Below are 23,977 nucleotides of genomic sequence, written 5' to 3' on the forward strand. Positions count from 1 at the left end.
TGTTTTCTGAGGGCCTCCCTCAGAACCACATTAGCTATGAAACCACCTGCCTACCCCAGTGTCACACCAGTTCCTACAGGCAGCCCTTTGCCTCTGCTGCAAAGCATCCTCTGGTTAGTGTCCACCTTGGAGGAAGGACCCTAGCTTTCCTCCTTTCTGGGAACTCACTTTAATACTTGACAATGTTGCTCCACGCTGTCTTGTTTTGTTTGTTGAGACTGTTAGTACATACTTCATATTCACTCCACGACAATGTTATGGGAAGAGGTCATTATCTCTGTTTTACAACTGAGACTCAGGAAACTGAAAACAGAGCTTGCCTAAAGCAACACAACTGGTTGGAGGTCTAGTGGAGATTTGAATATCCTAGTATTTGACTTCCAGGCCCAAGAAATTTATACTATGCTCTGCAGTCCTTTGTTAAAAAGTGACAGCAGGGACTGGAGGGATGGCTCAGTGATTAAGAGCTCTTCTTGCTCTTCCAGAGGACCTGGATTCAGTTCCCAGCACCCATGTGGGGCAGCTCACAACTGCCTGTAAATTCAGCTCTGGGGGATCTGATGCCTCTGGCCTATGAGAGCAACTGCACTCATGTGCATATATTCTTCTAACTCCACATACACATAATTACAAATAATAAAAATATATCTTTAAAAAAATACAGCAACTGGCTTTATGCAGGGTTTGGTAAACCTTATTTTATTTATAGAAGGCTTTATCATAATTAAAAAAATATTTATGTGTATGTATGTGTTCCTAGGTGAATGTAAGCCGTGTGTGTGTGTGTGTGTGTGTGTGTGTGTGTGTGTGTGTGTGTGTACGGGGGAGCCCATGGAGGCCTGAAGAAGAGTGTGTTGGATACCCAGGAGTTGGAGTTACAGGGAATTATGAGCTGCTTGATATGGGTGCTGGGAACCAATCTTGGGACCTCTGGAAGAGCAATAAGTACTCTTAACTGCTCAGGCAGCTCTCCAGCCCCTAAAACATTGTTTTAAAAAGTACTTTTATGAAGCATACTCAACTGTAATTTCATGAGAGCACTCAACAAACCATCAGCAGGGCAAGATGGAAATCTGTACCTCATTGTATAGGACAGAGAACTGAGGCTCAGAATGAAAGGTCTTGGCCATGGCTATCTTCCCCGGCAGGTGCACAGATCCCTTGCTAAACTGCTAATCACCACTGAGATCTTACAGATGTGGCTGTGTGTCAGACAAGTCAGTCACCTCAGGACAGGTGTTCAGTGCCTTTTCTCCAACCAGAGTGGCTCTGTCTACTAAAGACTGATAGACAATGTCCCTTGTACCTCCAGAGTTGTCTTCAGAGTTGAGATATTTTCACTGCAGACTTCTACATTATTCAGAGTCACCTGGAAGATGATGAGAAAGGAATGTTATTTCCTGATCACTGGGCTTGCAGCCAACTCCAACAACATCCCAAATGGCTGACAGCTACATTTTATGTGGCTCAGAGAAGTACTAGCTTCAGTTTAGACACAGCTAAGGAAAGCTAGCACCACTGTTAGTAGGCAGGATGCTCAGATCTTGGTGTGGACAGAATGGTTAGCTCATGCTTTCTCCTGTTCCCACTACCAAAGCAGCAAAACCACACTGACTGCAGAAGTAACACACCTAGGCTCCATATTACTTATAGATCAAGAACAATTCAGGCTAGCAGGTATGTGGTAAGCCCTGGGCTCAAAGATGGCAGGCCTTGGTAAAGAATGCAAACATATAATGAGCACTTGTGATAGACCAGGCACTGTTCTAGACCCTGGGGAAAAAACTGCAGCAAAACAGATAAAATACCCCCCCACCCCCCACAGCAGGCAGTATACTTTAGTGACAGAATGTGCTTAGCAAGGGCAAAACCCTGGATTGAATTCCTAGCATCCAGCCTTGGTCCAACCTCCTAACCCCGATATATATGACATAAAGTCAGGGAGTGATAAACATGATAAAAAATAAAACAGGGATGGAGACAGAAATTCAAAGTGGAAAGCCCTCAACACTAGAGTTGGGATTAGAATCCATGAATCCCTAGTAAGGGCTAAAGGCTCCTTCTTTCATGACTCACCTGTTCCTGAGACTAGGTATAGAAAGAGCAATCATAAAAAGCAGGATAGGGACTGGAGAGACAGCTTAGCAGTTAAGAACGCACAGCACAATCATGAGGGCTGGAGTTTGTACACCAGCACCTAAAAATGCCTTTAACTACAGCTCCAAGGACTCCAAAATTCTCTGAATGACAAGCCATGCACACCCTCCTTTCCCACATGTGTTTAATCTCACAGATATATATACACACAGAGAGATAAATAAATCATTAAAAAAAAAGCAGTAAGGGTGATGTGGCTCAGTTGGTAGGATGTTCACAGAACACACATAAAGCTCTGGGTTTGATTTCCAGCACTGCATAAACTAGATATGGTGGGGCTCACCTATAATTCCAGTACTCAGGAGGTGAAGGCAGGAAGATCAGAAATTCCAAGTCACCCTTGGCTACGTAGTGAGTTGAGGCTGACCTGGGATCTATGAAACCCTGACTAAAAAAAGGCAGTATGGGAACAGAAGTGCTAAGGTACAGACAAGGAAGGCTCCAGGGTGGTGATGGCTGAACTGAACTGAACTTACAAAGCCAGGATGTTTGTGTTCCACTCATCCTAACCGACGAGTACATTCCACCACTCTGTCAGCCTCTCATTAGCTCACTTTTCTAGACCTTTTCTTCCCACCTGTGCTGCTAAGGATCAAACAAACACAGGCCATGCTGAGTAAGTACTCTGCCACTAAGGTATATCCCAGCCTCCCCTTCCTCCTTGAGGCAGTCTCATGTAGTCCAGGCTGGCCTCAAACTCCCTCTAGAGCAAGGATTACTCCCTGCCTCTACCCTCCAAGTACTAGAATTGCAGGCCTATGCCACTATGCCTGGCAGGAATTTTTTTTTTTTTGGTTTTTTCAAGACAGGGTTTCGATGTGTAACTTTGTGCCTGTCCTGGAACTCACTCTGTAGACCAGGCTGGCCTCGAACTCACAGAGATCCACCTGCCTCTGCCTCCCGAGTGCTGGGATTAAAGGCGTGCGCCACCACCGCCCGGCTAGGAATTTTTTTTAACGTGTATGAATATTTTGCTTGCACATATAAATATGCACACGTATATGCCTGGTACAGAGGCCAGAAGACGACAGGCATTGGAACTCCTGGAGCTGGAGTTACAGATGATTGTGAACCACCATCCACGCTGGTGCTAGGAACAGAACCTTCTTCTGCAAGAACAGCAAGTGCGGGCCTGGAGAGGTTGCACAGTAGTTAAGAGAGCATTGTTACTCTTGTAGAGGGCCCAGGTTTGGTTCTTAGCACCCAACCGCCACTTAGTTCACAACCATCCATAACTCTAGTTATAGGGGATCTGATATCCTCTTCTGACATCTGTAAAAACCAGGTAAGCACAGTACAAAACACTTATACACATAAAATAAAGAAATCTTTTTTTAAAAAGTTAAAAATAAAATACTCAGCAAATGCTCTTAACTGATAAGCCATTTCTCCAGCACCACCACCCCAATTTCAAGAGGGTCTCATGTAGCCTACCCTGTCCTCAAACTTGCTATGTAGATGAAGCTGGACTTGAACTCTGGATTCTGCCTCTATGTCCTGAGATTACAGATGTATGCTACCATGTCCAGCTTCTGGCAGGATGTTTTAGAGCATCTAACAGCTGTGGTCTGGGAATACTGGTACAGAGGCTATGGGTGGTAGGATTAAAGTATTTGGGGGAATCTCACTGCCTCTGGCTGGTTAGTGGGTGGCATAGCCCAGGAGGACAGAACAGAAAGGAGCCATGACTGCGGAATGTAACGATTTTAGGGTGAAAGGAGAATCCCAGACTCAGGGATCTGGACTGGGGAGTCTGCTGTCTTTGAGGGCTTCCCTTGTTGGCACCATCCAGTCAATACTGGAGAGTCACACTGCTGCTTAGGCCACTCCAACTGGGGTGGTAAGGGCACTGTGGCCATAACACAGGCCTGCTAACATTGACTATTTCCAGAGAAGTAAGTGTGCTGTTATGATAGCTGAAGGATAAAGATCACAACCTGAGTGTTTCCCAGGCATTTAAGCGCACCAAGAGTAGCTGTCATAAGAAAAAATGGATTTGGGTTCAAATGGTATTGATTTTGAGAGTTTCCTTTGGACTAACAATCTTTGTAAACATGGATTCACTGGGTTTATCCCCTGCTCATGGCAAATGGGATGTCAGGAGAGTTGGGGAATTCATTTTGACAGCCAAATGAATCAAAGTGTCATACAAAATAGGCGTTGTGGGGCTGGAGAAATGGTTCAGCCGTTAAAGGGTAGGTTAACAACCAAAATGTCAAAACAGGCTTTGTGGTGGAAGTGATGACATTTTAAGTGTTTGGAACTGGGAAAACTAGAAATCTGTCACCAGGCATTTAGCACCACTTTTCTTTTTGCCTTATCATGTGGGTCTTCTAACATTGAAACTGTCTAAATGGGAAGTTCCCACAGAGCAATGAATGAGAGCAAAGGCACTCACTGGCCAGCCTTAGGGGTAGGAGAAGTGAAGCGGTGGGAAAAGGTATTAGAAAGGTAGATGGGTTAGGTTTAGGAGGCGTGAGACAAAAGACCAAATAGGCTTGTGGCCTGTGCCAGTAATCCAGCAGCTCAAAGGCTGGGGAAGGACAGGTGTACATTCAAGGTCGCCTAGACTACAGAGCAACTAGGCAAGCCTGAGTAAGCTGGTGAGACTCTGGCTCACAACAAGCATTGGGAGATATATATTGTGACCAGTGTACTTGCCTGGCTTGTGTGAAGCCTTAAGTTCAATTTCTAGCATTGAAAACACAAAAACAAACAAGTGCACAAAAACCAAGTAAAACAGACAGATGCTACTCAAGACATGTACCTTTGGTGTGGTAGGTCCCAGGAAGCCAATGAATGCTTCTGAGCCCAGAAATGAAAAAATGAATGTGAAAAAAAAAATAAATAGAATGCAAGCAAAACAAAAAATGTAAGTTAATCCATGACTGATGGTGTTTGCTGGGCATTTTTGGCAAAGTTCTCAAAAAGTAATACATTTTATCAGTAAACATTTCTTAGAGCTCCTTTTTTTTTTTGATTTTTCAAGACAGGGTTTCCCTGTGTAGCTTTGCGCCTTTCCTGAAACTCACTCTATAGACCAGGCTGGCCTCGAACTCGCAGAGATCCGCCTGCCTCTACCTCCTGAGTGCTGGGATTAAAGGCGTGTGCCACCACTGCCCGGCGAGCTCCTTTTTTAATTAAAAATTATTAGCCGGGCGGTGGTGGCGCACGCCTTTAATCCCAGCACTCGGGAGGCAGAGCCAGGCGGATCTCTGTGAGTTCGAGGCCAGCCTGGGCTACCAAGTGAGTTCCAGGAAAGGCGCAAAGCTACACAGAGAAACCCTGTCTCGAAAAACAAAAACAAAAAAAAAAAAAAAAATTATTATTTGTGTGAGTATGATGTGTGTGTGGTGCATGTGACATAGCACAGATATGGCAGCCAGAGGACAACTGTGGAAGGCTCTCTCCTTCCACCTTTACATGGGTCTCAAAGATCCTTGTTTGTTTGAGATAGGGTTTCATATGTAGCTGCAGTTGACCTGGGAACTCTATGTAGACCAAGCTGGCCTTGAGCTTACAGTGCTGGTATTAAAAGTGGGTATACCACTATGCTCAGCCTTTATTTATTTTTATTTTTATTTTTTTAAGGACACAGTCTCAGCTGGGCAGTGTAACAAACACCTTTAGTCCTAGCAGTTGGGAGGCAGAGGCAGGTGGATCTCTGTGAGCTTGAGGCCAGCCTGGTCTATAGAGTGAGTTCCAGGAGGGCCAGGGCTACACAGAGAAACCTTGTCTTGAAAAACTAAAAAAAAAAAAAAAAAAAAAAAGGCTCATGTATACCAGGCTGACTTTGAACTTTCTAAATAAACAGGGCTATCTTTCAATTCATTCTCCCCTCTCCACCTCCCAAGTGCTGGGGGTTATAAATGTACAATGTATACTACCAAGTCTGATGCTCTTTTTGGACAACACCCATGACATCCCAGATAGATAGAATTCATACCAGAGAAAATATTTTCTTTTGTTTTTTGTTTTTTTGAGACAAGGTAACCTTAGCTGGCCTGAAACTATGTAGACCAGACTGGCCTCAAACTCACAGAGATTTGTTTGGCTCTGCCTCTGCTTCCTGAGTGCTGGGATTAAAGGTGTGAACCACTACAGCTGTCTCAAGGGAAATGTTTCAATGTCAGAAAGAGGTCAGGGCAGCTAAAACAACCATGTTGGATCTCTCTGGTAACTAGTTAGTGTGATTTACCTGTACAGGGTAAGGTAGCAATGTCTCTGAGACCAAGAACCTGAATCTGATAGAAGCTGAGCACTAAGAAGTGCATGGACACATTTTCTTCATCCAATCCATCTGTAGACTGTTGACTGACAGCTCAGCTTTGGATGTTTCCTTCAGCCTCTAGGCCTTAAGGTACCAAACTCAAGTCTAGTGATGTAAAATGGAACATGAAAGATCTACACCAGTGCTATCCCCATTCATGTCGTCAGCATGTGCCAGAGAGACCTGATTATGAACTTCAGATTTCTTTCTGTGTTCTTTGGTATGTTACCAACTGGCTGCCACCCTGTACAAATCCTTTCATCCTTTCAGGCTTCTCTTTCCCTGTTACCACACAATGGGAAGACTTACCACTTCATTACATCTCTTATTTGTGTGGCTAAATGACCCCCACCCTCCTTGAAATAGTCTTGATAGTAGTCCAGGATAACCCTGAATTTATGATCCACCTTTCTCAGCTTCCTAAATCCTGAGATTACAAGCATGTTCCAAAGAGGAAGTTACTAGAAAAGCAGACTTGGGAGGCGTAAAGGATTGGTATCCATCTAGACTATGGGCCTCTCCTTAGAAAAGTAGTACAGAAGTGTGGCATAGATGTTAGAGTTGGTTTTATGGTGGATGCATAGACTGTAGAGCCCCTCATCAGTCTGGCAGAGGGGTCTTGGGAAGAACACTGAGGAGAGTAAGGAACCTAGGCTTTTGGTAAAAAAAGTAAAGCAAAGCAAAAAAAAAAAGTATGTGGTATGCTTCAGGTTGCTCAGAGCAGGTTCCTGGATAAGAAGTGGTTTCAGAACCTGGAAGAACTTTCCTTAAAAGTGTTTTCCTGCTGGTGGTGGCGCACGCCTTTAATCCCAGCACTCGGGAGGCAGAGCCAGGGGGATCTCTGTGAGTTCGAGGCCAGCCTGGTCTACAAAGCAAGTTCCAGGACAGCCTCTAAAGCTACACAGAGAAACCCTGTCTGTCTTGAAAAACAAACAAACAAACCAACCAACCTTTTCTGTTAAGTTCTAGAGGAAAAGTCTTCACCTTAGGCTTTTTATACTTTAGCTAAGAGGCTGCAGTACAACCTCTCAAGGGCGCTGGGGATGTGGCTCAGTTGGTAGAGAGCACCATGCCCAGCACTGCTGAAACAGGACACACACCTGTAAGGCCAGCACTCCAAAGGTACAAGCAGGAAGACTGAAGTCAAAGGGCATCCTTCATTACGCAGCAAGTCTGAGACCAGCCTTGGCTACAAAACCTGTTTCAAAACAGTAATAACCCTTAAGAAAACCTGACCCAGCTGCCAGCCTGATGGCCACCTACCAGGAAGGACAGCTTGGCTTCATCAGTGCTCTCGATACCTTTTGTGTCAAACTTGCCCTGCTGGAGGCTGCTGTGCATGATGTTCACAGCACTCGTCACCCCACGCTGGATGTCCTGTAAGGTGGTGGCTGGGAAGCCCATCCGCAGCTTATTACATAGAACATCCCTGTGGGGTAGAATGGCATGTGCAGAGTTACAGCATTCAACCTGGCCTACAGGAAGCAAAAACAGCACCCACTACCCTGACTCAACAGCACCAGCTGCTCTTTTGGGGTAGACCCACTCTTCTCCAACAACGACACTGTCTAGGATGGTTCTGACAGTGTCACTGGGGTTTGAGCTAATGTTTACTTCCTCATCAGGCTCTCAGTTATTACTGCTGAGCTTCAACAAAGGGGAGACAGTAGAGCTTAGTGAAAAGCAGTACCATGAGGAGCTGAAAAAAACATTTTGAATCAAGTCAATACTAGATTTTCTCTTCTACTTCTTAAGAGGTATGTGACCATGACAAAGGATACAATCTCTCTAAGCCCCATCTACACAACAGAAAGCACAGTTTCCATATCAGTTTTCTTAAAATCAATATTGACTTTGTGTGAGGGGGACACACTACAGCACATTTGTGGAGCTGAGGGAAGAACTTGCAGGAGCTGGTTTACCTCTTCCACTATGCGGGCACTGGAGAGTAACTCAGGTCATCAGACTTAGCATCAGCAGCAAGTATCTTTACCTGCTGAGCCATTTCATCTGCTCTATATCAAGGTTTTTATACAATTAAATATTGGGGGGCTGAACTGGGCATGGTGGCACACGCCTTTAATCTCAGCACTCAGGAGGCAGAGACAGGTGGCTGAGTTAGAAATGGAAACTATGTATTTATAACTACTGCTTTTATCTAAACCACATGCTTTTCTTTTGGGTCTGAGAGTAATGACACCTCCAACATACTTTAGTGAATTAGGTTAAGTAAAAGAAGTTAGGCACTTAAGGCTGATGGATAGTTGCTCCAAGCTAAAGATGTTATATTAGGAACAGGAGCTTGGGGTTTTTTTTTGTTTGTTTGTTTTCTGAGACAAGGTTTCTCTGTGTAGTTTTGGTGCCTGTCCTGGATCTCACTCTGTAGACCAGGCTGGCCTCAAACTCACAGAGATCCACCTGGCTCTGCCCCCTGAGTGCTGGAATTAAAGGCATGTGCCACTGCTGCCTGGCAGGAGCTTGTATTTTTGTTTGTTTTTTTGAGACAGGATTTCTCTGAGTCCTGGCTGTCTTGGATCTCACTCTGTAGACCAGGCTAGCCTCAAACTCAGAGATCCACCTGCATCTGCCTCCCAAGTGCTGGGATTAAAGGCATGTGCCATCATGCCCAGCTAGTTTAATCTTGTTTAGAAATGAATTTGACCCATAATGAAAAAAGAAAAGAGATGAGACTGAAGAATCAAATACAACTAGAACTTTTATGCCTCAAAAGCAGAAGGGAGTCAACAGTACCGGAAGTCAGCCTCCAGCTCTCTGGTGGCAAGGTTGATCATGGCACAGAGACAGTCGATGTTAGAGCTGGACAGAGCTCGCCCAATGCACTTTTTAACAATGTAGAAGACATCATCCACCATGCTGGAGGTCAACTGGCCCTTCTCATAGGTATCCAGAGCCACAGCCTGACAAAAGGCAAAGCTCTCAGTGAGTATCCCAGTTCTACATGTTCTAGATAGTTCTGTTTATACTAGCCCAGTCTCTGCACCCTTTTATATACCTTGACAAAACAACAACAAAAAACCCACCTTACTTCCTAATGATCACTACATTAGAAAATTTAGTATTTGGGGACTTTGCCTTGGCGATATCCATTACCTGGGATGTCAGACATAGGAGAGATCCTACCCATATACCTGCAGGGAGGCAGGGAACAAGAAGGCTCCACGGGGAGCTGAGCTGTTCTTTTGTAATCTTTGGGAAAGACCCAGCTGGAAATGTGAAGAGCATGACAACTCCAGAGATGTCCTCTTACACACAGCAGTGCTACCTAGTCTGTAGTGAAAAGTACTCTCAACACAGGACCAAAAAATATAAAGGTCTCAGCCATTTCATTCAGCCTGGCTTCTTGAACAGGAAGCTCTATGTGCAAGAGGTATCCTAATGTCCTACCTTATTGACAGTCTCCCTCATGAAGTACTCCTCCATGGTAATATAGAAGCCAATTAGCTCCTGCATGGTACAGCTCAATAGGCAGTTATTGAGGAGTTTGTCCAGGCACTTCTGGTGCTCTAGGGGACAGCCAAGAAAGGAACATTCACTTTTTTTCCCCCCAAGGGAAACAGCAATGTTTTTCATTTTTCAAGTTCTCTTCTAGTTTTGTTCCAAACAGATTCATATTTTCCATGATTAAAATCACAGTGTAAGCTGAGTAGTGGTGGTGCACACCTTTGATCCCAGCACTCGGGAGCCAGAGGCAGGCAGGCAGAACTCTTTGAATTCAAGGCTGATAGCTACAGCCCCATAGAATGGAATAGCTGAGTTCTCAGGATCCAAAGCCACAGCTCCCCCAAGGCCCAGGCCCCAGTCCATAACCAGCTCTGCCAAGCATACTGCCAAGCACGTTCCTTTTCCATGCATTAGAGCCTCAGAGAAAGCTTTGAATCAGCCCAGCCCTCAAACACTTGGCTGAGACAGAAGTACCACCACAAGTTTGAGTCTACTTGGGGTTATATAGCAAGACTTCGTTAAAGGGGTGTGGAGGTGGATGTCCTGCCTTGCCTTTTTTCTTTTCATGTATGTATGTTCACATGTCTATGGATGCATGTGGTGGGTGCACATGCATGTATGTTCACATATGTGGAGTCCCAACGTTCATATTGAGTGTCTTCAGTTGCTCTCCACCTCACATATTAAAGCAGTGTCTCTTGCTGAGCTCTACTTTGGCTAGCCAGTTTGCTCTCAGGATTCCCTGTTTCCGTCTCCCAGGATGGGATTACCAACTCCTCTGACTTGGTTTTGGTTTTGGTTTGAGACAGGTCTCATTTTGTAACCCCTGGCTTGCCTGGAACTCACTGTTTCTGCTGACTTCCTCCCATTTCTCCCCTGGAAACAGTACACAAAATGAGGTACTTTTTATTGGTTTTTCGAGACAGGGTTCCTCTGTGTAGCTTTGGTGCCTGTCCTGGATCTTGCTCTGTAGACCAGGCTGGCCTCGAACTCACAGAGATCCACCTGCCTCTGCCTCCCGAGTGCTGGGATTAAAGGTGTGCGCCACCACCGCCTGGCGACGAGGTACTTCTTAATAAGTTTGCTTGGCATAAGAATACTTCATGCAAGATCTTCCACCTGATTTGTCCTCTTTATCTCCAATCCCCTGCATCTTACTTCTCAGGACCCTACACTAAAGAATGACTTGCTGGTCCAGGTCAGCCAAACACTAGCATTACCAGAGTGTGCCACCATGTCTAGCTTCAGGCCACTCTTGAGATTTCAAATGTGGCTAAGGACCAAGTTTTAAATTTTGTTTGAATTTTAATTTGAACTTTAAAATTTTAACTTATTTTTCAAAACAGGGTTTCCCTGTGTATCACTGGCTATCCTGGAACTCTTTTGTAGATCAAGTTGGCTTTGAACTCAGAGAGCCACCTGTCTCTGCCTCCAAGTGTTGGGATTAAAGGAGTGGACCATCGTGCCTGACTTAACTTTAAATTTTAATTTCAGGCCGGGCGGTGGTGGCGCACGCCTTTAATCCCAGCACTCGGGAGGCAGAGCCAGGCGGATCTCTGTGAGTTCGAGGCCAGCCTGGGCTACCAAGTGAGTTCCAGGAAAGGCGCAAAGCTACACAGAGAAACCCTGTCTCGAAAAACCAAAAAAAAAAAAAAAAAAAAAATTTTAATTTCAGGGGCTGGAGAGTTGGCTCAGCTGTTAAGAACCCTTTACTGCTCTTCCAGAGGTCCTGAATTCAATTCCCAGCAACGACATGGTGGCTCACAACCATCTGTAATGGGATCCCATTCCTTCTTCTGGTTTGCATGAAGACAGAGCACTCATATACATAAAATACATGAATAAATAGATCTTTAAAAAAGATTAGTTAAATTTTAATAGTCACTCATATGCAACTGGTGACTACTATGCTATACAACATTGGTCTGAATAGTGGTGGTTGTTATTGACACTGATAAGTACCTAACTCCAAATAAATACATAATTCCCTTTAAACAGATTAAGTAACACCCCTGCCATGTTTTATTGGCATAAGTCACAAAGAATATAGGTAATACTACATGAGTCTCCAGGGCTTCTACTGGATACCCTGGAGATACTCAATAGGAATTCAGTAGTCATCTTTTTTTTTGAGCAGGTCTCTATTATGATGATCAGTTTCACTGTAGGCTCAAGTAACTCTCCTACCTCAGCATTCTGAGTAGCTGGGACTATACAGGTATATAACACAATACCTGGCATGTACATACATATGCCTGTAGTAAAATCTACTGGGAAGTTGGGGTGAGATGATTTCTTGAGATCAGCCTGGATAACATAATGAGATACACTTCAAAACAACAATAATAAAAATAAGAAAACCAGCTGGGTGGTGGTGGTGGTGCACATCTTTAATCGAAGCACTCCAGAGGCAGAGGCAGAGGCAGGCAAACTTTTGTGAGTTCAGGGCTAGCCTGGTCTACAGAGCAGAGTTCTAGAACAGCCAAGGCTACACAAAAAAACCCTGTCTCACAAAAACAAAAAACCCCAAGAAAACCTGAAAAGTTTATATGCAAATAAAATTGAACTGTAGGCCATCTTTTTAAAAATTTTTATTTATTTGACCAGACATATTCTTTAAAATTTTTTGCTTTTATTATTTTATGTGTATAAGTGTTTTACCTACATGTGTGTCTGTGCACCATGTATGTGCTTGGTGCCCATAGACACTAGAAAAGGGTGCTGGATCCCTTGAAACTGGAGTTAGAGGCAGTTTGAACGTCCCTGTGAGTGCAGGGAACTGAACCCAGTCCTCTTGAGCAGCCATTGCTCTTAACGACTGGGCCATCTTTCCGGCAAAAAATTGTTTTTTTCAATGCTATCTTTCTCTTCAAAAATTGTGAGTGGTAGAGCTTGAAGACTGGGACAGGGTGGAAGACTTTCTCTATATTATATATATTCTCCCACTCCTCTTTTGAGACAAGGCCTCAAACTGAAAGATCTGCCTGCCTCTGCCTCCAGAGTACTGCAATTAAATGTGTACCACCATGTCCAGCTTATTTTTTCTTTTTTGAGAAAGGTTTTGCTACATAACTCACTGCTGGAACTAGAGGTGTGTACTTCCATGTCCTGTTTGTAATATATTCTTAAGTTTACTGAGGTGTAACTTCTAGTCCACAGAATTCACCACTGTATGTGTATGACCTAATGATCTTTAGCAACTAACTGTATTTGTGCAACAATGGCTACAATCCAGTTTCAGAACACTTGTCATTTTTAAAAGTTCACTAGTGTAAACAACTCTTTTGTACTATTTAGACATTTATATGCACACATTTCCTAAGCCTAACTATAAATGAGGGCTGGCATAGAGAAAAGTGTAAGAAATGAATGGACATCAGTTTTACTTGCCTTTATATGTAGTGTTTAGAAGCCTCAAAATTCCAGTCCATTTCTAAAATGTGGCACATTGAACATTTTCACTAAAGGCCATTTTGTCCAGAGACTCAGTGTTTTCCTTATTAAGAGCTCTATGGCTTGGCTATGACAAGACAGTGCCAACAGTTTATGCCAGCCCTCCCACCCAGTACGAGAAATATGTTTTACCTTGCTTTACATCTTCTGAAGCCATGGAGTCCCCCACCTCAAAATCTGCACTGATCCTCTTCCTGAGGAAGCGTAAGTACAGCTCACTTCGAGCATTCATCAGGGTGACCTCAGTCAGGACAGGATCCAGCTCCCTGAGACAAAGAACAGAGGGAATAAGAACACTCTATTCCTATAAAAGGAAGGGCTACAAGGTAAACACAGACTCTCTCCTCTTAACCCAGGTACATAAGGATAGTTCTGCCTGATGGCTGCACTGCCTTGTTATGGAGACAGCTATCAACCCCACCTACTTTTTCTTTTTTTTAGCAGTCTCTCTATATAGCCCTAGCTGTCCTTGAACTCACTATGTAGACCAGGCTGGCCTCAAACTTACAGAGATCTGCCTGCCCCTGCCTCCCGAGTGTTGGGATTAAGGTGTATGGCACTATTCCCAGCTTCAACCATATTTTTCACTTGCCAGTACCTGAATCATTTACCTCTAATATGAAAATTATCTATGCTTATGTGAAAGAAAATATTCTTCCCTAATTTTAAATTGAACCTTGAGATTTTAGGACACATCATTAAACCATCTATTTCAGTGAACAGCCAAAACAATCCTGAGAAAACGAAATTTGAGGATTTGAACTTCCTGAATTCACTGGGTAAGAGTGCTTGTTGCACAAAATGAGGACCTGAGTTGGAACCCCAGCACCTACGTTTAAAAGAAAAGAAGCCAGGCCAACCAGCCTCCCTGAAACAGCAAGCTTCAGTCCAGTGATAGACTGGGTCTTAAGTGAGTGAGGTGCGGAGTAGAAGACGAGGAGAGTGACAGAATAGGATACCCAAAGTCTCCTTGGCCTGGGGACTCACAAATATAAATAAACACACAACATGCACTTGAGCACATGTATATACACCCCCCCCCAAAGCTATACTAGTCAAGACTGTGCATTACTAGTGTAAAGAGAAATGTATAAATGGAACAGAATTGAGAGTCCAGGCAGTCACTGATTTTATTTTTTTAAACATGGGGGTCTCTTTATGTAGCCTTGGCTAGCCTGGACCTTACTCCATAGACCAGGCTGGCCTCAAACTCATGAGATCCTCCTACCTCTGCCTCTGCCTCAGGAGTGATTTTTTTATGAGACTGCTAAGACGATTGAATGGAGGAATGAATGACCATTCAGTGAATTTTACTAGAACCACTGACATCACATGAACAAGAAGATGAACCTGATCTCCATTATATATACAAACTCCCTTCACACACTGAGAAGTACTGGCCAAAACATCAATCTGGTCATATAGTTTCCACAGTTCTCCATTACTGATACATGACCTGGGGCTGACTCTGTAATGACCCCCTAATATTCATCTTATTTTAGGCTCTCTCCAATATTTTGCACATACTCGCCTTATGCTATCTGGGATACTCTTCCTTTTACTCCATTTCACTCTTCCAGTCTCAGGCCTATGGCCACTCCCTCAGGAAGAATTCCTGAAACTTGACCACATTTGATTATCCCTCATTACATGCTCTCTTGAACCTTACACTTCATATACCCCAGTGGTTAAGAGCACATATTCTAGAACTAAACTGCTTCTATTCTTATTCTATTTCTGCCATTTTCTAGCTTTATCTTTTTTCAAATATTTGTTTATTTATTATGTATAAAGTGTTCTGCATGCATGTATGCCTGCAGGCCAGAAGAGGGCACCAGACCTCACTACAGATGGTTGTGAGCCACCATGTGGGTGCTGGGAATTGAACTCAGGACCTCTGGAAGAGCTGCCAGTGCTCTTAACCTCTGAGCCATCTATCCAGCCCCTAGCTTTATTATCTTGGTCAAGTCATTTAGCATCTCTAGGCTTTAGTTTATTCATGTGAAAAGAGTTATAAATTAAATCAGTGATTTACTACCAATTTTGCACCCCCCAGGGGACTATAGTGGAGACCCACAGAGGTTTCCTAGTGAGAATTTACTCAGAGTCTGAGAATCTGAGCTTGCTTTACCCAGCAGGGCTGCATAAGGTGATGATTTGACCATGGGCGTGGTTATCAGGTGTTTGGAAGGGTGTACACTTGGCTGTGCAGTGTGCTTTGATCTAGCAAGGGGCATTGTTATAAAAAGCCCTTTTGAATAAACAGAAAAGGCCATTGAGTATTGACCCAGGTCCTCCCTAAGTTATCCTGTGTTTCTGTCTTTCTCCTCTTCGCTATCTTTCTAATATTTCTTATTGCTCTCTCTTCCTCCTAAGAACCATAGAATAGGTGGGAAAAGGTGGGAGCTGGCCTCTCACAGTCTTCCACAGTACAGTGGCTAGAGACAGGGATGCTGCTATCCATTTCATAGTTTACAGGACAGTTCCTGACAAAACAAAAACAAAAACCCCAAAACTATCTAGCCAAAATGCCAGTAGTGTAGAGGTTAACATACCTTGAAGAAAGTAGTTTAATATTGGTTAAGTGCTTATAGCAATGACTAGCATACAATCAACATTATATATGTGTTAGCTATCATTACTATGCTGGTTAGGTTTTTTGTTTTGGCTTTTCAAGACAGGGTTTCTCTGTGTAGTTCTGGCTGTCCTGGAACTCACTCTGTAGACCAGGCTGGCCTGAACTCAGAGATCTGCCTACCTCTGCCTCCTGAGTGCTGGGATTAAAGGTGTGCGCCACCACTGTGCAGCTGCTAGTTAGTTTTCTTTCTTTCTTTCTTTCTTTCTTTCTTTCTTTCTTTCTTTCTTTCTTTCTTTCTTTCTTTCTTTCTTTCCTTTCTCTCTCTCTCTCTCTCTCTCTCTCTCTCTCTCTCTTCTTCCTTTCTTTCTTTCATCAATTTAACATGAGCTAGGGTCTTCTGGGAAGAAGGAACCTCAAATGAGAAAATGATTTTATAGGATTGGCCTACAGGCAAGTCTGTGAGGCATTTTCTTGATTAATGACTAGTGTAGGAGGGCTCAGAACCCTGGGCAGGTGGTGCTATCCCTGAGAGGTGGTCCTAGGATGTATAACAAAGAAAAATAGCAAGCTATGAAGAACATGTTAACTTAATTTTTTAAATTAAAAACATTTAAAGGGGCTGGAGAGATGGCTCAGAGGTTAAGAGCACTGGCTGCTTTACCACAGGTCCTTAGTTCAATTCCCAGCAACCACATGGTGGCTCACAACCATCTGTAATAAGATCTGGTGCCTTCTTCTGGCCTGCAGGCATACACACAGGCAGAACACTGTATACACAATAAATAAATAAGTCTTTCAAAAACAACAAAACAAATTTTAAAAAGTTTATTTTATGTGTATGGGTGTTTTGCCCACAAGTATGTCTACTCAACAAGAGCATGCAGTGCCTGAAGAGGGCAGAGAGGGTGTTGGAACCCCTGGAACTGGAGTTAGAGATAGTTGTAAGCTGCCATTTGGAAGAATAGCTAGTGCTCTTTACTGCTGAACCATCTCTCTAGCCCCCTAATTAAGAAAAAATATTAATCATGTGTGTATATGTATATCTGGGTAGGTGCAGGTGTCCACAGATTTCAAAGATGTTGGATTTCCTGGAGCTGGAATTACAGGTGATTGTGAGCCACTGATCTGGGTGCTGGAAACCAAACTTGGATCCTCTGAAGAGCAGTAGATGCTCTTAACCATTGAGCCATCTCTCCAATCCCTAATTTTGTCTTTGAAATAGGGTCTCATGTAGTACAGACTAGCCTTGAATTCACTATTTAGCTGACTATGACCTTGAACTTCGGATCTGTGGTGATATTTTGTTTGTACTCTAACAAATAAAATTTACCTGAAGATCAGAGGACAGAGCCAGCCACTAGATTAAACATAGAAGCCAGGCAGTGGTGGCACACACCTTTAATCCCTAGCACTCAAGATGTAGAGATCTGTTTGGATGTCTTTGAGTTCAAAGCCACCCTGGACTACACGATTAATCCACTCTAAAAGAAAAACAGAGCCAGGCAGTGGTAGCACACCTTTAATCCCGAGACTTGGGGGTCACACGCCTTTAATCTCAGCACTAGGAAGGTTGAGACAGGAAGTGATAGGCCTGGGAGAAGAAAGGAGTGTAAGGCAGGAGGAGACAGGAATTTGGTGCCTTTTCAGTTGAGGACTCAGAGACATTCAGCCTGAGGATTTGTGGAGACAGGATCTCGCCTCCCTTTTGGCCTGAGGATTCAGTAGTGGTGAGAAGTTTCTCTAGTAGTTTGTTCCTTTGTCTCTTTGGTCTTTCAGCATTTACCCCATATCTGGCTCCTGGGTTTTTATTATAAGACCATTTAGGATTCGAGCAACACTGATCCTCCTGTCTGTACCTTCTGGGGTGCTATATTATAGACATGAACCATCATGCTTGTTTTTATGTGGTACTACTAGGTTTTGTGCATACTAGGTAAGCACTCTTACCAACTGAGATATCCTCAGCCAGTGATCTATTATTCTTTATTAACTACATGTGTTATATAGATATTTTTGTATAGTATCTTCTATTAGGAGAAATTGATAAGAGTTGGAAATTGGTGGCTTATGCCTGTAATCGCAGCACTTGGAAGACTGAGGCAGGTGGATTGCTATGAGTCTGGCTGCTCTTCAAGAGGACCCAAGTTCAATTCCCAGCACCTACATGGCAGCTCATAACTGTAACTTTAGGTCCAGGGGATCCAACACCCTCACATAGACATACATGCAGGCAAAACACCAATGCACATAAAATAAAAATAAATAAATCTTATAATAAAGTAAATAAAATAACTGTGGGCATGGTGGCACAGGTCTTCAATCCCAGCATTTGGGAGGCAGAGGCAGGTAGATCTCTGTGAGTTCAAGGTTAGCCTGGTCTACATAGGGAGTTCCAGGAAAGCACATAGAGAGACCTTGTTTCAAAAAAACAAAAACAAACAAACAAACAAAATAAAAACAAAACAAATAAAAAAATTAAAAGTAAAACCACATTTTAACAAAATAGTCTCTAAACTAGATGTAAATAGTAATTGCAACAATTACAGGCTGAAGACTTATTACCTTGGTTCAATTTTTTCTGTTGCAGAATTTCTCATCAAGTTACTCTGGACAAGCCGGAACTGCAAAACAGCACAGAAATCAGAACAGTATTTCTGCCTCCCATTGGTCATTCTAGCCTATAAGGCTAAGCTTCAGGTTACTAACTAGGCTTACTTTTCTTTCAAGCTAGTGGTAGACTTTCTAGCCAAAGACTTGTTTTTGGTTTAGGTACACTTACTTATTTAATTTTTGTTTTGGTTTTTTCAAGACAGGGTTTCTGTGTATAGCCCTGGCTGTCCTAGAACTCACTTTGTAGACCAGGCTGGCCTTGAACTCAAGAGATCTGCCTCCCTCGGTCTCCCAAGTGCTGGGATTAAAGGCATGAATCAGCACCGCCTGGCTACTTATTTAATTTTTACTTTTGTGTACAGATGTTTTACCTGCATGTATGTAAGTGTACTGTATGCACTGCCTATGGAAGCCAACGAGGGCTTCAAATCCTCTGGAACTGGAGTCACAGATGGTTGTCAGCCACCATGGGAGCGTTGGAATCAAACTCAGGTCCTTTAGAAGAGCAGCAAATGCTCTTAACCACTGGGCCATCTCTCTGGCCCTTGTTATTACATTTAAAAGTAATGCTAGGGGCTGGTGCAATGGTTTATTGGTTAAGAGCACTGGCTGCTCTTGCAGAGGATTGGGATTTGGTTCCCAGAACCCATGTGGTGGCCAACAACCATCTGTAACTTCAGCCCAAGGAATCTAGTGCCTTTTTCTGGCCTCCATGAGTACTAAGCATGTACATGCTGCACATACATATATACATACAGTCAAAACATACATACAGAGAAAATAAAAAACAGTAAGTCTTAAAAAAAATGTAGTGCGAATGACATTCTCGTGGACTACTGTCTAGTCTCCTGGTCTGGGGTTTTGCTTATAGACATGAGCCAATCTATCCGGCCTTTTGTTTTTTTTTTCTGAGACAGTGACTTACGTAACTCAGGCTGGCCTGGATATCCTTATGTAGTCCAGGTTGGCCTCAAAATAATGGTGATCCTGCTGCTTCAGCCTCCCAACTGCTGGGATTTCAGCCATGTACCACCAAGCCCAGCTGGTCATTCCTATTCTTATGTGCTACTTTTATTTCCTGAGCTTATAGATATGGAAAACAGTTCTAAAAAAGGAAGCCATAAGGAACTAAGGTGAGGGCTGGAGAGATGGCTCAGAGGTTAAGAGCACAGGCTGTTCTTCCAGAGGTTCTGAGTTCAATTCCCAGCAACCACATGGTGGCTCACAACCATCTATAATGAGATCTGGTGCCCTCTTCTGGCCATGCAGACACAGCACTGTATACATAATAATTGACACTCAGTAGTATCCTAGGAGAGAAAACTCCTCTTGGCATCACTAGAGGGCACTGCTGTGCATTCCATGGTCTCCCTGGTGTTAAGGTGCAGGACAGTGTACCTTCAGCATCTTTCCTTCCCCTGCAGGCACTTTATTTTCATGTCTTCTGGTTTAGAGTGCCCTGACTAAAGCTGCTCTCAAACTGCAGGACGTTTCCTCTGCTCACCTGCTGGTGGTAGTCCCTCTGCTTGATGAACTTGTTCACCACCTTCTCCACCTGTCTGTCACATTCTACTTGAAGGTATTTGATCAGGGTATAGAGTCTCCCAGGACCATAGTAAGTCTCCACTATGGGTTGGTGGGTTTCCACAATTCGGGCAATCCCTAGAAGGAAGTGAGAGTTGGACTCCACATATTTTTTCATAAAATAAATTCCTTTCCACATCAAAGATTAACTTAGGTCTAACTCAATCCCTCTCAGCTACCTCACTATTTGGAATGGACAGTTCTAGTTGTTGCTTAATGATACTAAGAAAATGTTTTAAATATAAACAGTGATTGGTATATGAATAGGTACTTGAGAAGTCATAGTAAAGCTGTTTTCTCTAGCAGGATCTTTAGAACAGATCACCTTCCCTGTGATTTATTTTAGGTTAAATTTAATTTTTTTAGAGTTTGGGTCTTGAGGGCTAGGGAGGTTAAAAGTTCTGGGGGACTCCAATCTTGCTAATCAGATACTAATCTGGAAACTGGTTATGCAATAAATGAGCACACAGAAAACTACAGGATTGGATAAAACACACCTGAGTAGAGGGACAGGAAGGGCCAGGGTGCAGATGTCAGAAGAAAGCGTCTTTGGTCTCCCTAGAGTAGAGAAAGAGGCTCACCCTCAAACAGGAGCGTGAGAGTATCTGCAAAGATGACTGCAGCTCTTCGATCACTCATGTCTGACCCCAGCACCAAGAGCAGGTTCTCCTCAGCCTTACTGGCCACCTGAAGGCAGAAAAATCCACACATATTTCTCAGACCAAAGGCTTCCTGTCAGCTTTTCTTCCACCATGTTCCTTGGCAGTTGGAGGCAGCACTGAGGAACTTTTGTGGGTGCTCAAGTATGACAAGGAACCTGAGCATGTGAATTTGTTTGTTCATTTATTTATTTATGGGGGGGCAGGGTCTCACCATGTAACCCTGGCTGGTGGCCTGGAACTTGCTTGCTATGTAGATCAGGCTTGCCTCCAATGTACAGAGACCTGCCTGTCTCTGCCTATTCAGTCCTGAGATTAACGCTATGTGCCATCATGCCCAGGATGATAGCTTTTCTATTCAGGGGAATAAATAATCGTTTAGTCTGTCTGAAAATATGGACTACTGCTAACTAAAAGGAGAAAGTAGTTCTAATTTCAATAATGATCTTAAAGTGTAACTCGATATATTTATAGTAATATTTATATATTACTCCTATTTGTTGAGGAGGCTGGAGAGATGGCTCAGTAGATAAGAGCCCTGGCTCTTCTTTCAGAAGATCTTCACTCAATTCCCAGCACCTACAAAGTAGCTCATAACCATCTGTAACTCCAGTTACAGTTCCTCTTCTGGCCTCCACAGGCACCAGGCATGCAAGTGGTGCAGATATACATGCAGGCAAAATCCCCATATACATAAAATACAAATTTAAAAAATTAAGCCGGGCGGTGGTGGCGCACGCCTTTAATCCCAGCACTCGGGAGGCAGAGCCAGGCGGATCTCTGTGAGTTCGAGGCCAGCCTGGTCTCCAAAGCGAGTTCCAGGAAAGGCGCAAAGCTACACAGAGAAACCCTGTCTCGAAAAACAAAAACAAAAAAAACAACAACAAAAAAAAATTAATAATTTTAAAAATTAAAAATGTACCATAGGACATTTTATTTATTTATTGAGACAGGGTCCCCCTATGTAGTCCAAACTGGCTTAAAACTGACTGTATAAATGAGACTAGCCTTAAACTAGTGACTTAAACTAGTGATGTTCCTGCCTCAGGTTACCAAATGCTATCCCATGATGCCTATCAATTATACTTAAAAAAAAGTTTAACTATATCACTGTGTGTGTGTGTGTGTGTGTGTGTGTGTGTGTGTGTGTGTGTGTGTGTGTGCGTGCGCGCGCGCCAGAGGACAATTTACTGGAATTGGTTTGTTTTTCTCCACCATGTGGGTCCCAGGGATTGAATGCAGGTTGTTAGGCTTGAGAGCAAATGACTCAGCTCACTGAGTTGTCTTGCTTCATTGTTGTTGTTGTTGTTTGTTTGAGATGGGGTCTCTCTATGTGGCACTGGATGTCCTGGGACTCGCTCTGTAGACCAGGCTGGCCCAGAACTCCCAGAGATCTGCCTGCCTCTGCCTCCTCAGTACTGAGATTAAAGGCATATGCTATTCCTTGCCATCTTTCTTAATTTTTAACTAAATTTTTAGAATCAGCGAAGCACACATTTAAATATTTAAAAGGAACAAAAGTCCTTTCTCTTACCTACAGTTCAAGAGCCAAGTTCCCTTCCAAAATATTCTGTGCTTATGTAAGTATGTATCTTTATTGCCCCTCCCCTCAACTGAAGTAAGAATGATAGCTTACTAATTTATACTCTAGTTATTTAACAAACCACAAATGTTATAGAGTAGTATCTCTCAACCTGTGGGTCACGACCTCTCTGGCAAACCTCTATCTCCAAAAATATTTACATTATGCCGGGCGGTGGTGGCGCACGCCTTTAATCCCAGCACTCGGGAGGCAGAGCCAGGCGGATCTCTGTGAGTTCGAGGCCAGCCTGGGCTACCAAGTGAGTTCCAGGAAAGGCGCAAAGCTACACAGAGAAACCCTGTCTGGAAAAACCAAAAAAAAAAAAAAAAAAAAAAAAAAAAATTTACATTATGATTCATAATAGTAGCAAAATTACCATTATGAAGCAGTAATAAAATAATTTTATAGTTGGGGGTCTCACTACATAAGGAACTGTATTAAAGGGCTGCAGTATTAGGAAGGTTGAGAACCATTGTTATAAAGTAAAATAAACTAGTATATATGGAATGGTCTCATTTTTCTCTCTTTTTTTTTTTCTTTCTTTCTTTTTTTCTTTTTTTTTGGAGACAGGGTCTCTACATAACCCTGGCTGTTCTGGAACTCACTATGTAGCCCAGGCTGGTCTCAAACTCACAGAGATCTACCTGCTTCTGCCTCCCGAGTACCGAGATTACAAGGAGTGAGCCACCACACCCAGCCTGGTCTTGTTTTCCTAAATGGCAGAATAGTGCTCCATTATAGAGAATTCTTGGATATAAGAAGGATACATTGAGAGATGGTTAAAAAGACTCAACAACTCTGCATGTTTGTTGATTCTGTTTCTGTCCATTTTTGAGAACTTTTTTTTTTTTTTTTTTTTTTTTTGGTTTTTCGAGACAGGGTTTCTCTGTGTAGCTTTGCGCCTTTCCTGGAACTCACTTGGTAGTCCAGGCTGGCCCCGAACTCACAGAGATCCGCCTGGCTCTGCCTCCCGAGTGCTGGGATTAAAGGCGTGCGCCACCACCGCCCGGCTTTTTTTTTTTTTTTTTTTTTTTAAGATAAAGTCTCTTGATCTACTATGTAGCAGAGGATAACCTTGAGTTCCTGACCCTCAAGCCTCCCTCTCCCAAGTGCTGGGATTATAAGCAGGAACCATCACCATCAACTGAAAATTGTTGAATTTTTTTAGAGTCTCTGTGTGTGAGCTCATAGATCCATGCATGCCACAGTGTGTGTGGAGGTGAGAGGACAACTTTGTAGTGCCAGTTCCTCCTTCCACTTCACACGGCTGCTGGGGAATCATCAGGACAGGCTTGACTCAAGGACCTTTGCCAACTAAGCCATCTTACTGTCCCTTTAACTCATCCTAAAAGAAGCCAGCCCCTTAGTGAGCATGCCTATGTTCAAGGCCAGCTTGGTCTACATATTGAGCTGCACCCAGGGCTACACATCAAGAGTCTGTCTCAAGGAACAAATGAACAAAATCAGAAAGTAGTTCCCGAGTAACAGCTTGAAAGGGTGATCAACTTATCAGGAGAAATTGCATTTTAATTTTCTTGTATTTTTACTTGGTCTTTTGAAAATCAATATATATCAGCAGATGTCTAGTTTATGCCTGGAAAAGAACAGGCCATTAAAAAAAA

The 23,977-nt window shown here is 43.2% G+C and overlaps 1 protein-coding gene across 2 annotated transcripts in view; it reads right to left on the reverse strand.

Moving 5' to 3' along the window:
• The window catches only part of Cog4 (component of oligomeric golgi complex 4), a 40,699-nt gene that overhangs the window by 5,744 nt on the left and 10,978 nt on the right, over positions 1-23,977 (reverse strand). For both annotated transcript variants that reach the window (XM_052727621.1, XM_052727622.1), the window contains exons 6-13: positions 20,696-20,801; positions 20,035-20,192; positions 18,483-18,541; positions 13,475-13,608; positions 9,833-9,951; positions 9,179-9,345; positions 7,691-7,856; positions 1,307-1,369 (exon numbers count right to left, since the gene is read on the reverse strand). In XM_052727621.1, coding sequence (XP_052583581.1) covers positions 1,307-1,369; positions 7,691-7,856; positions 9,179-9,345; positions 9,833-9,951; positions 13,475-13,608; positions 18,483-18,541; positions 20,035-20,192; positions 20,696-20,801 — 972 coding nt within the window. The remainder of the gene's footprint in view (positions 1-1,306; positions 1,370-7,690; positions 7,857-9,178; positions 9,346-9,832; positions 9,952-13,474; positions 13,609-18,482; positions 18,542-20,034; positions 20,193-20,695; positions 20,802-23,977) is intronic.

This window comes from Peromyscus californicus, unplaced genomic scaffold (assembly GCF_007827085.1).
Source record: "Peromyscus californicus insignis strain IS unplaced genomic scaffold, ASM782708v3 Scaffold_8__1_contigs__length_139910024, whole genome shotgun sequence".
In the NCBI taxonomy this organism is placed as follows: Eukaryota; Metazoa; Chordata; class Mammalia; order Rodentia; family Cricetidae; genus Peromyscus; species Peromyscus californicus.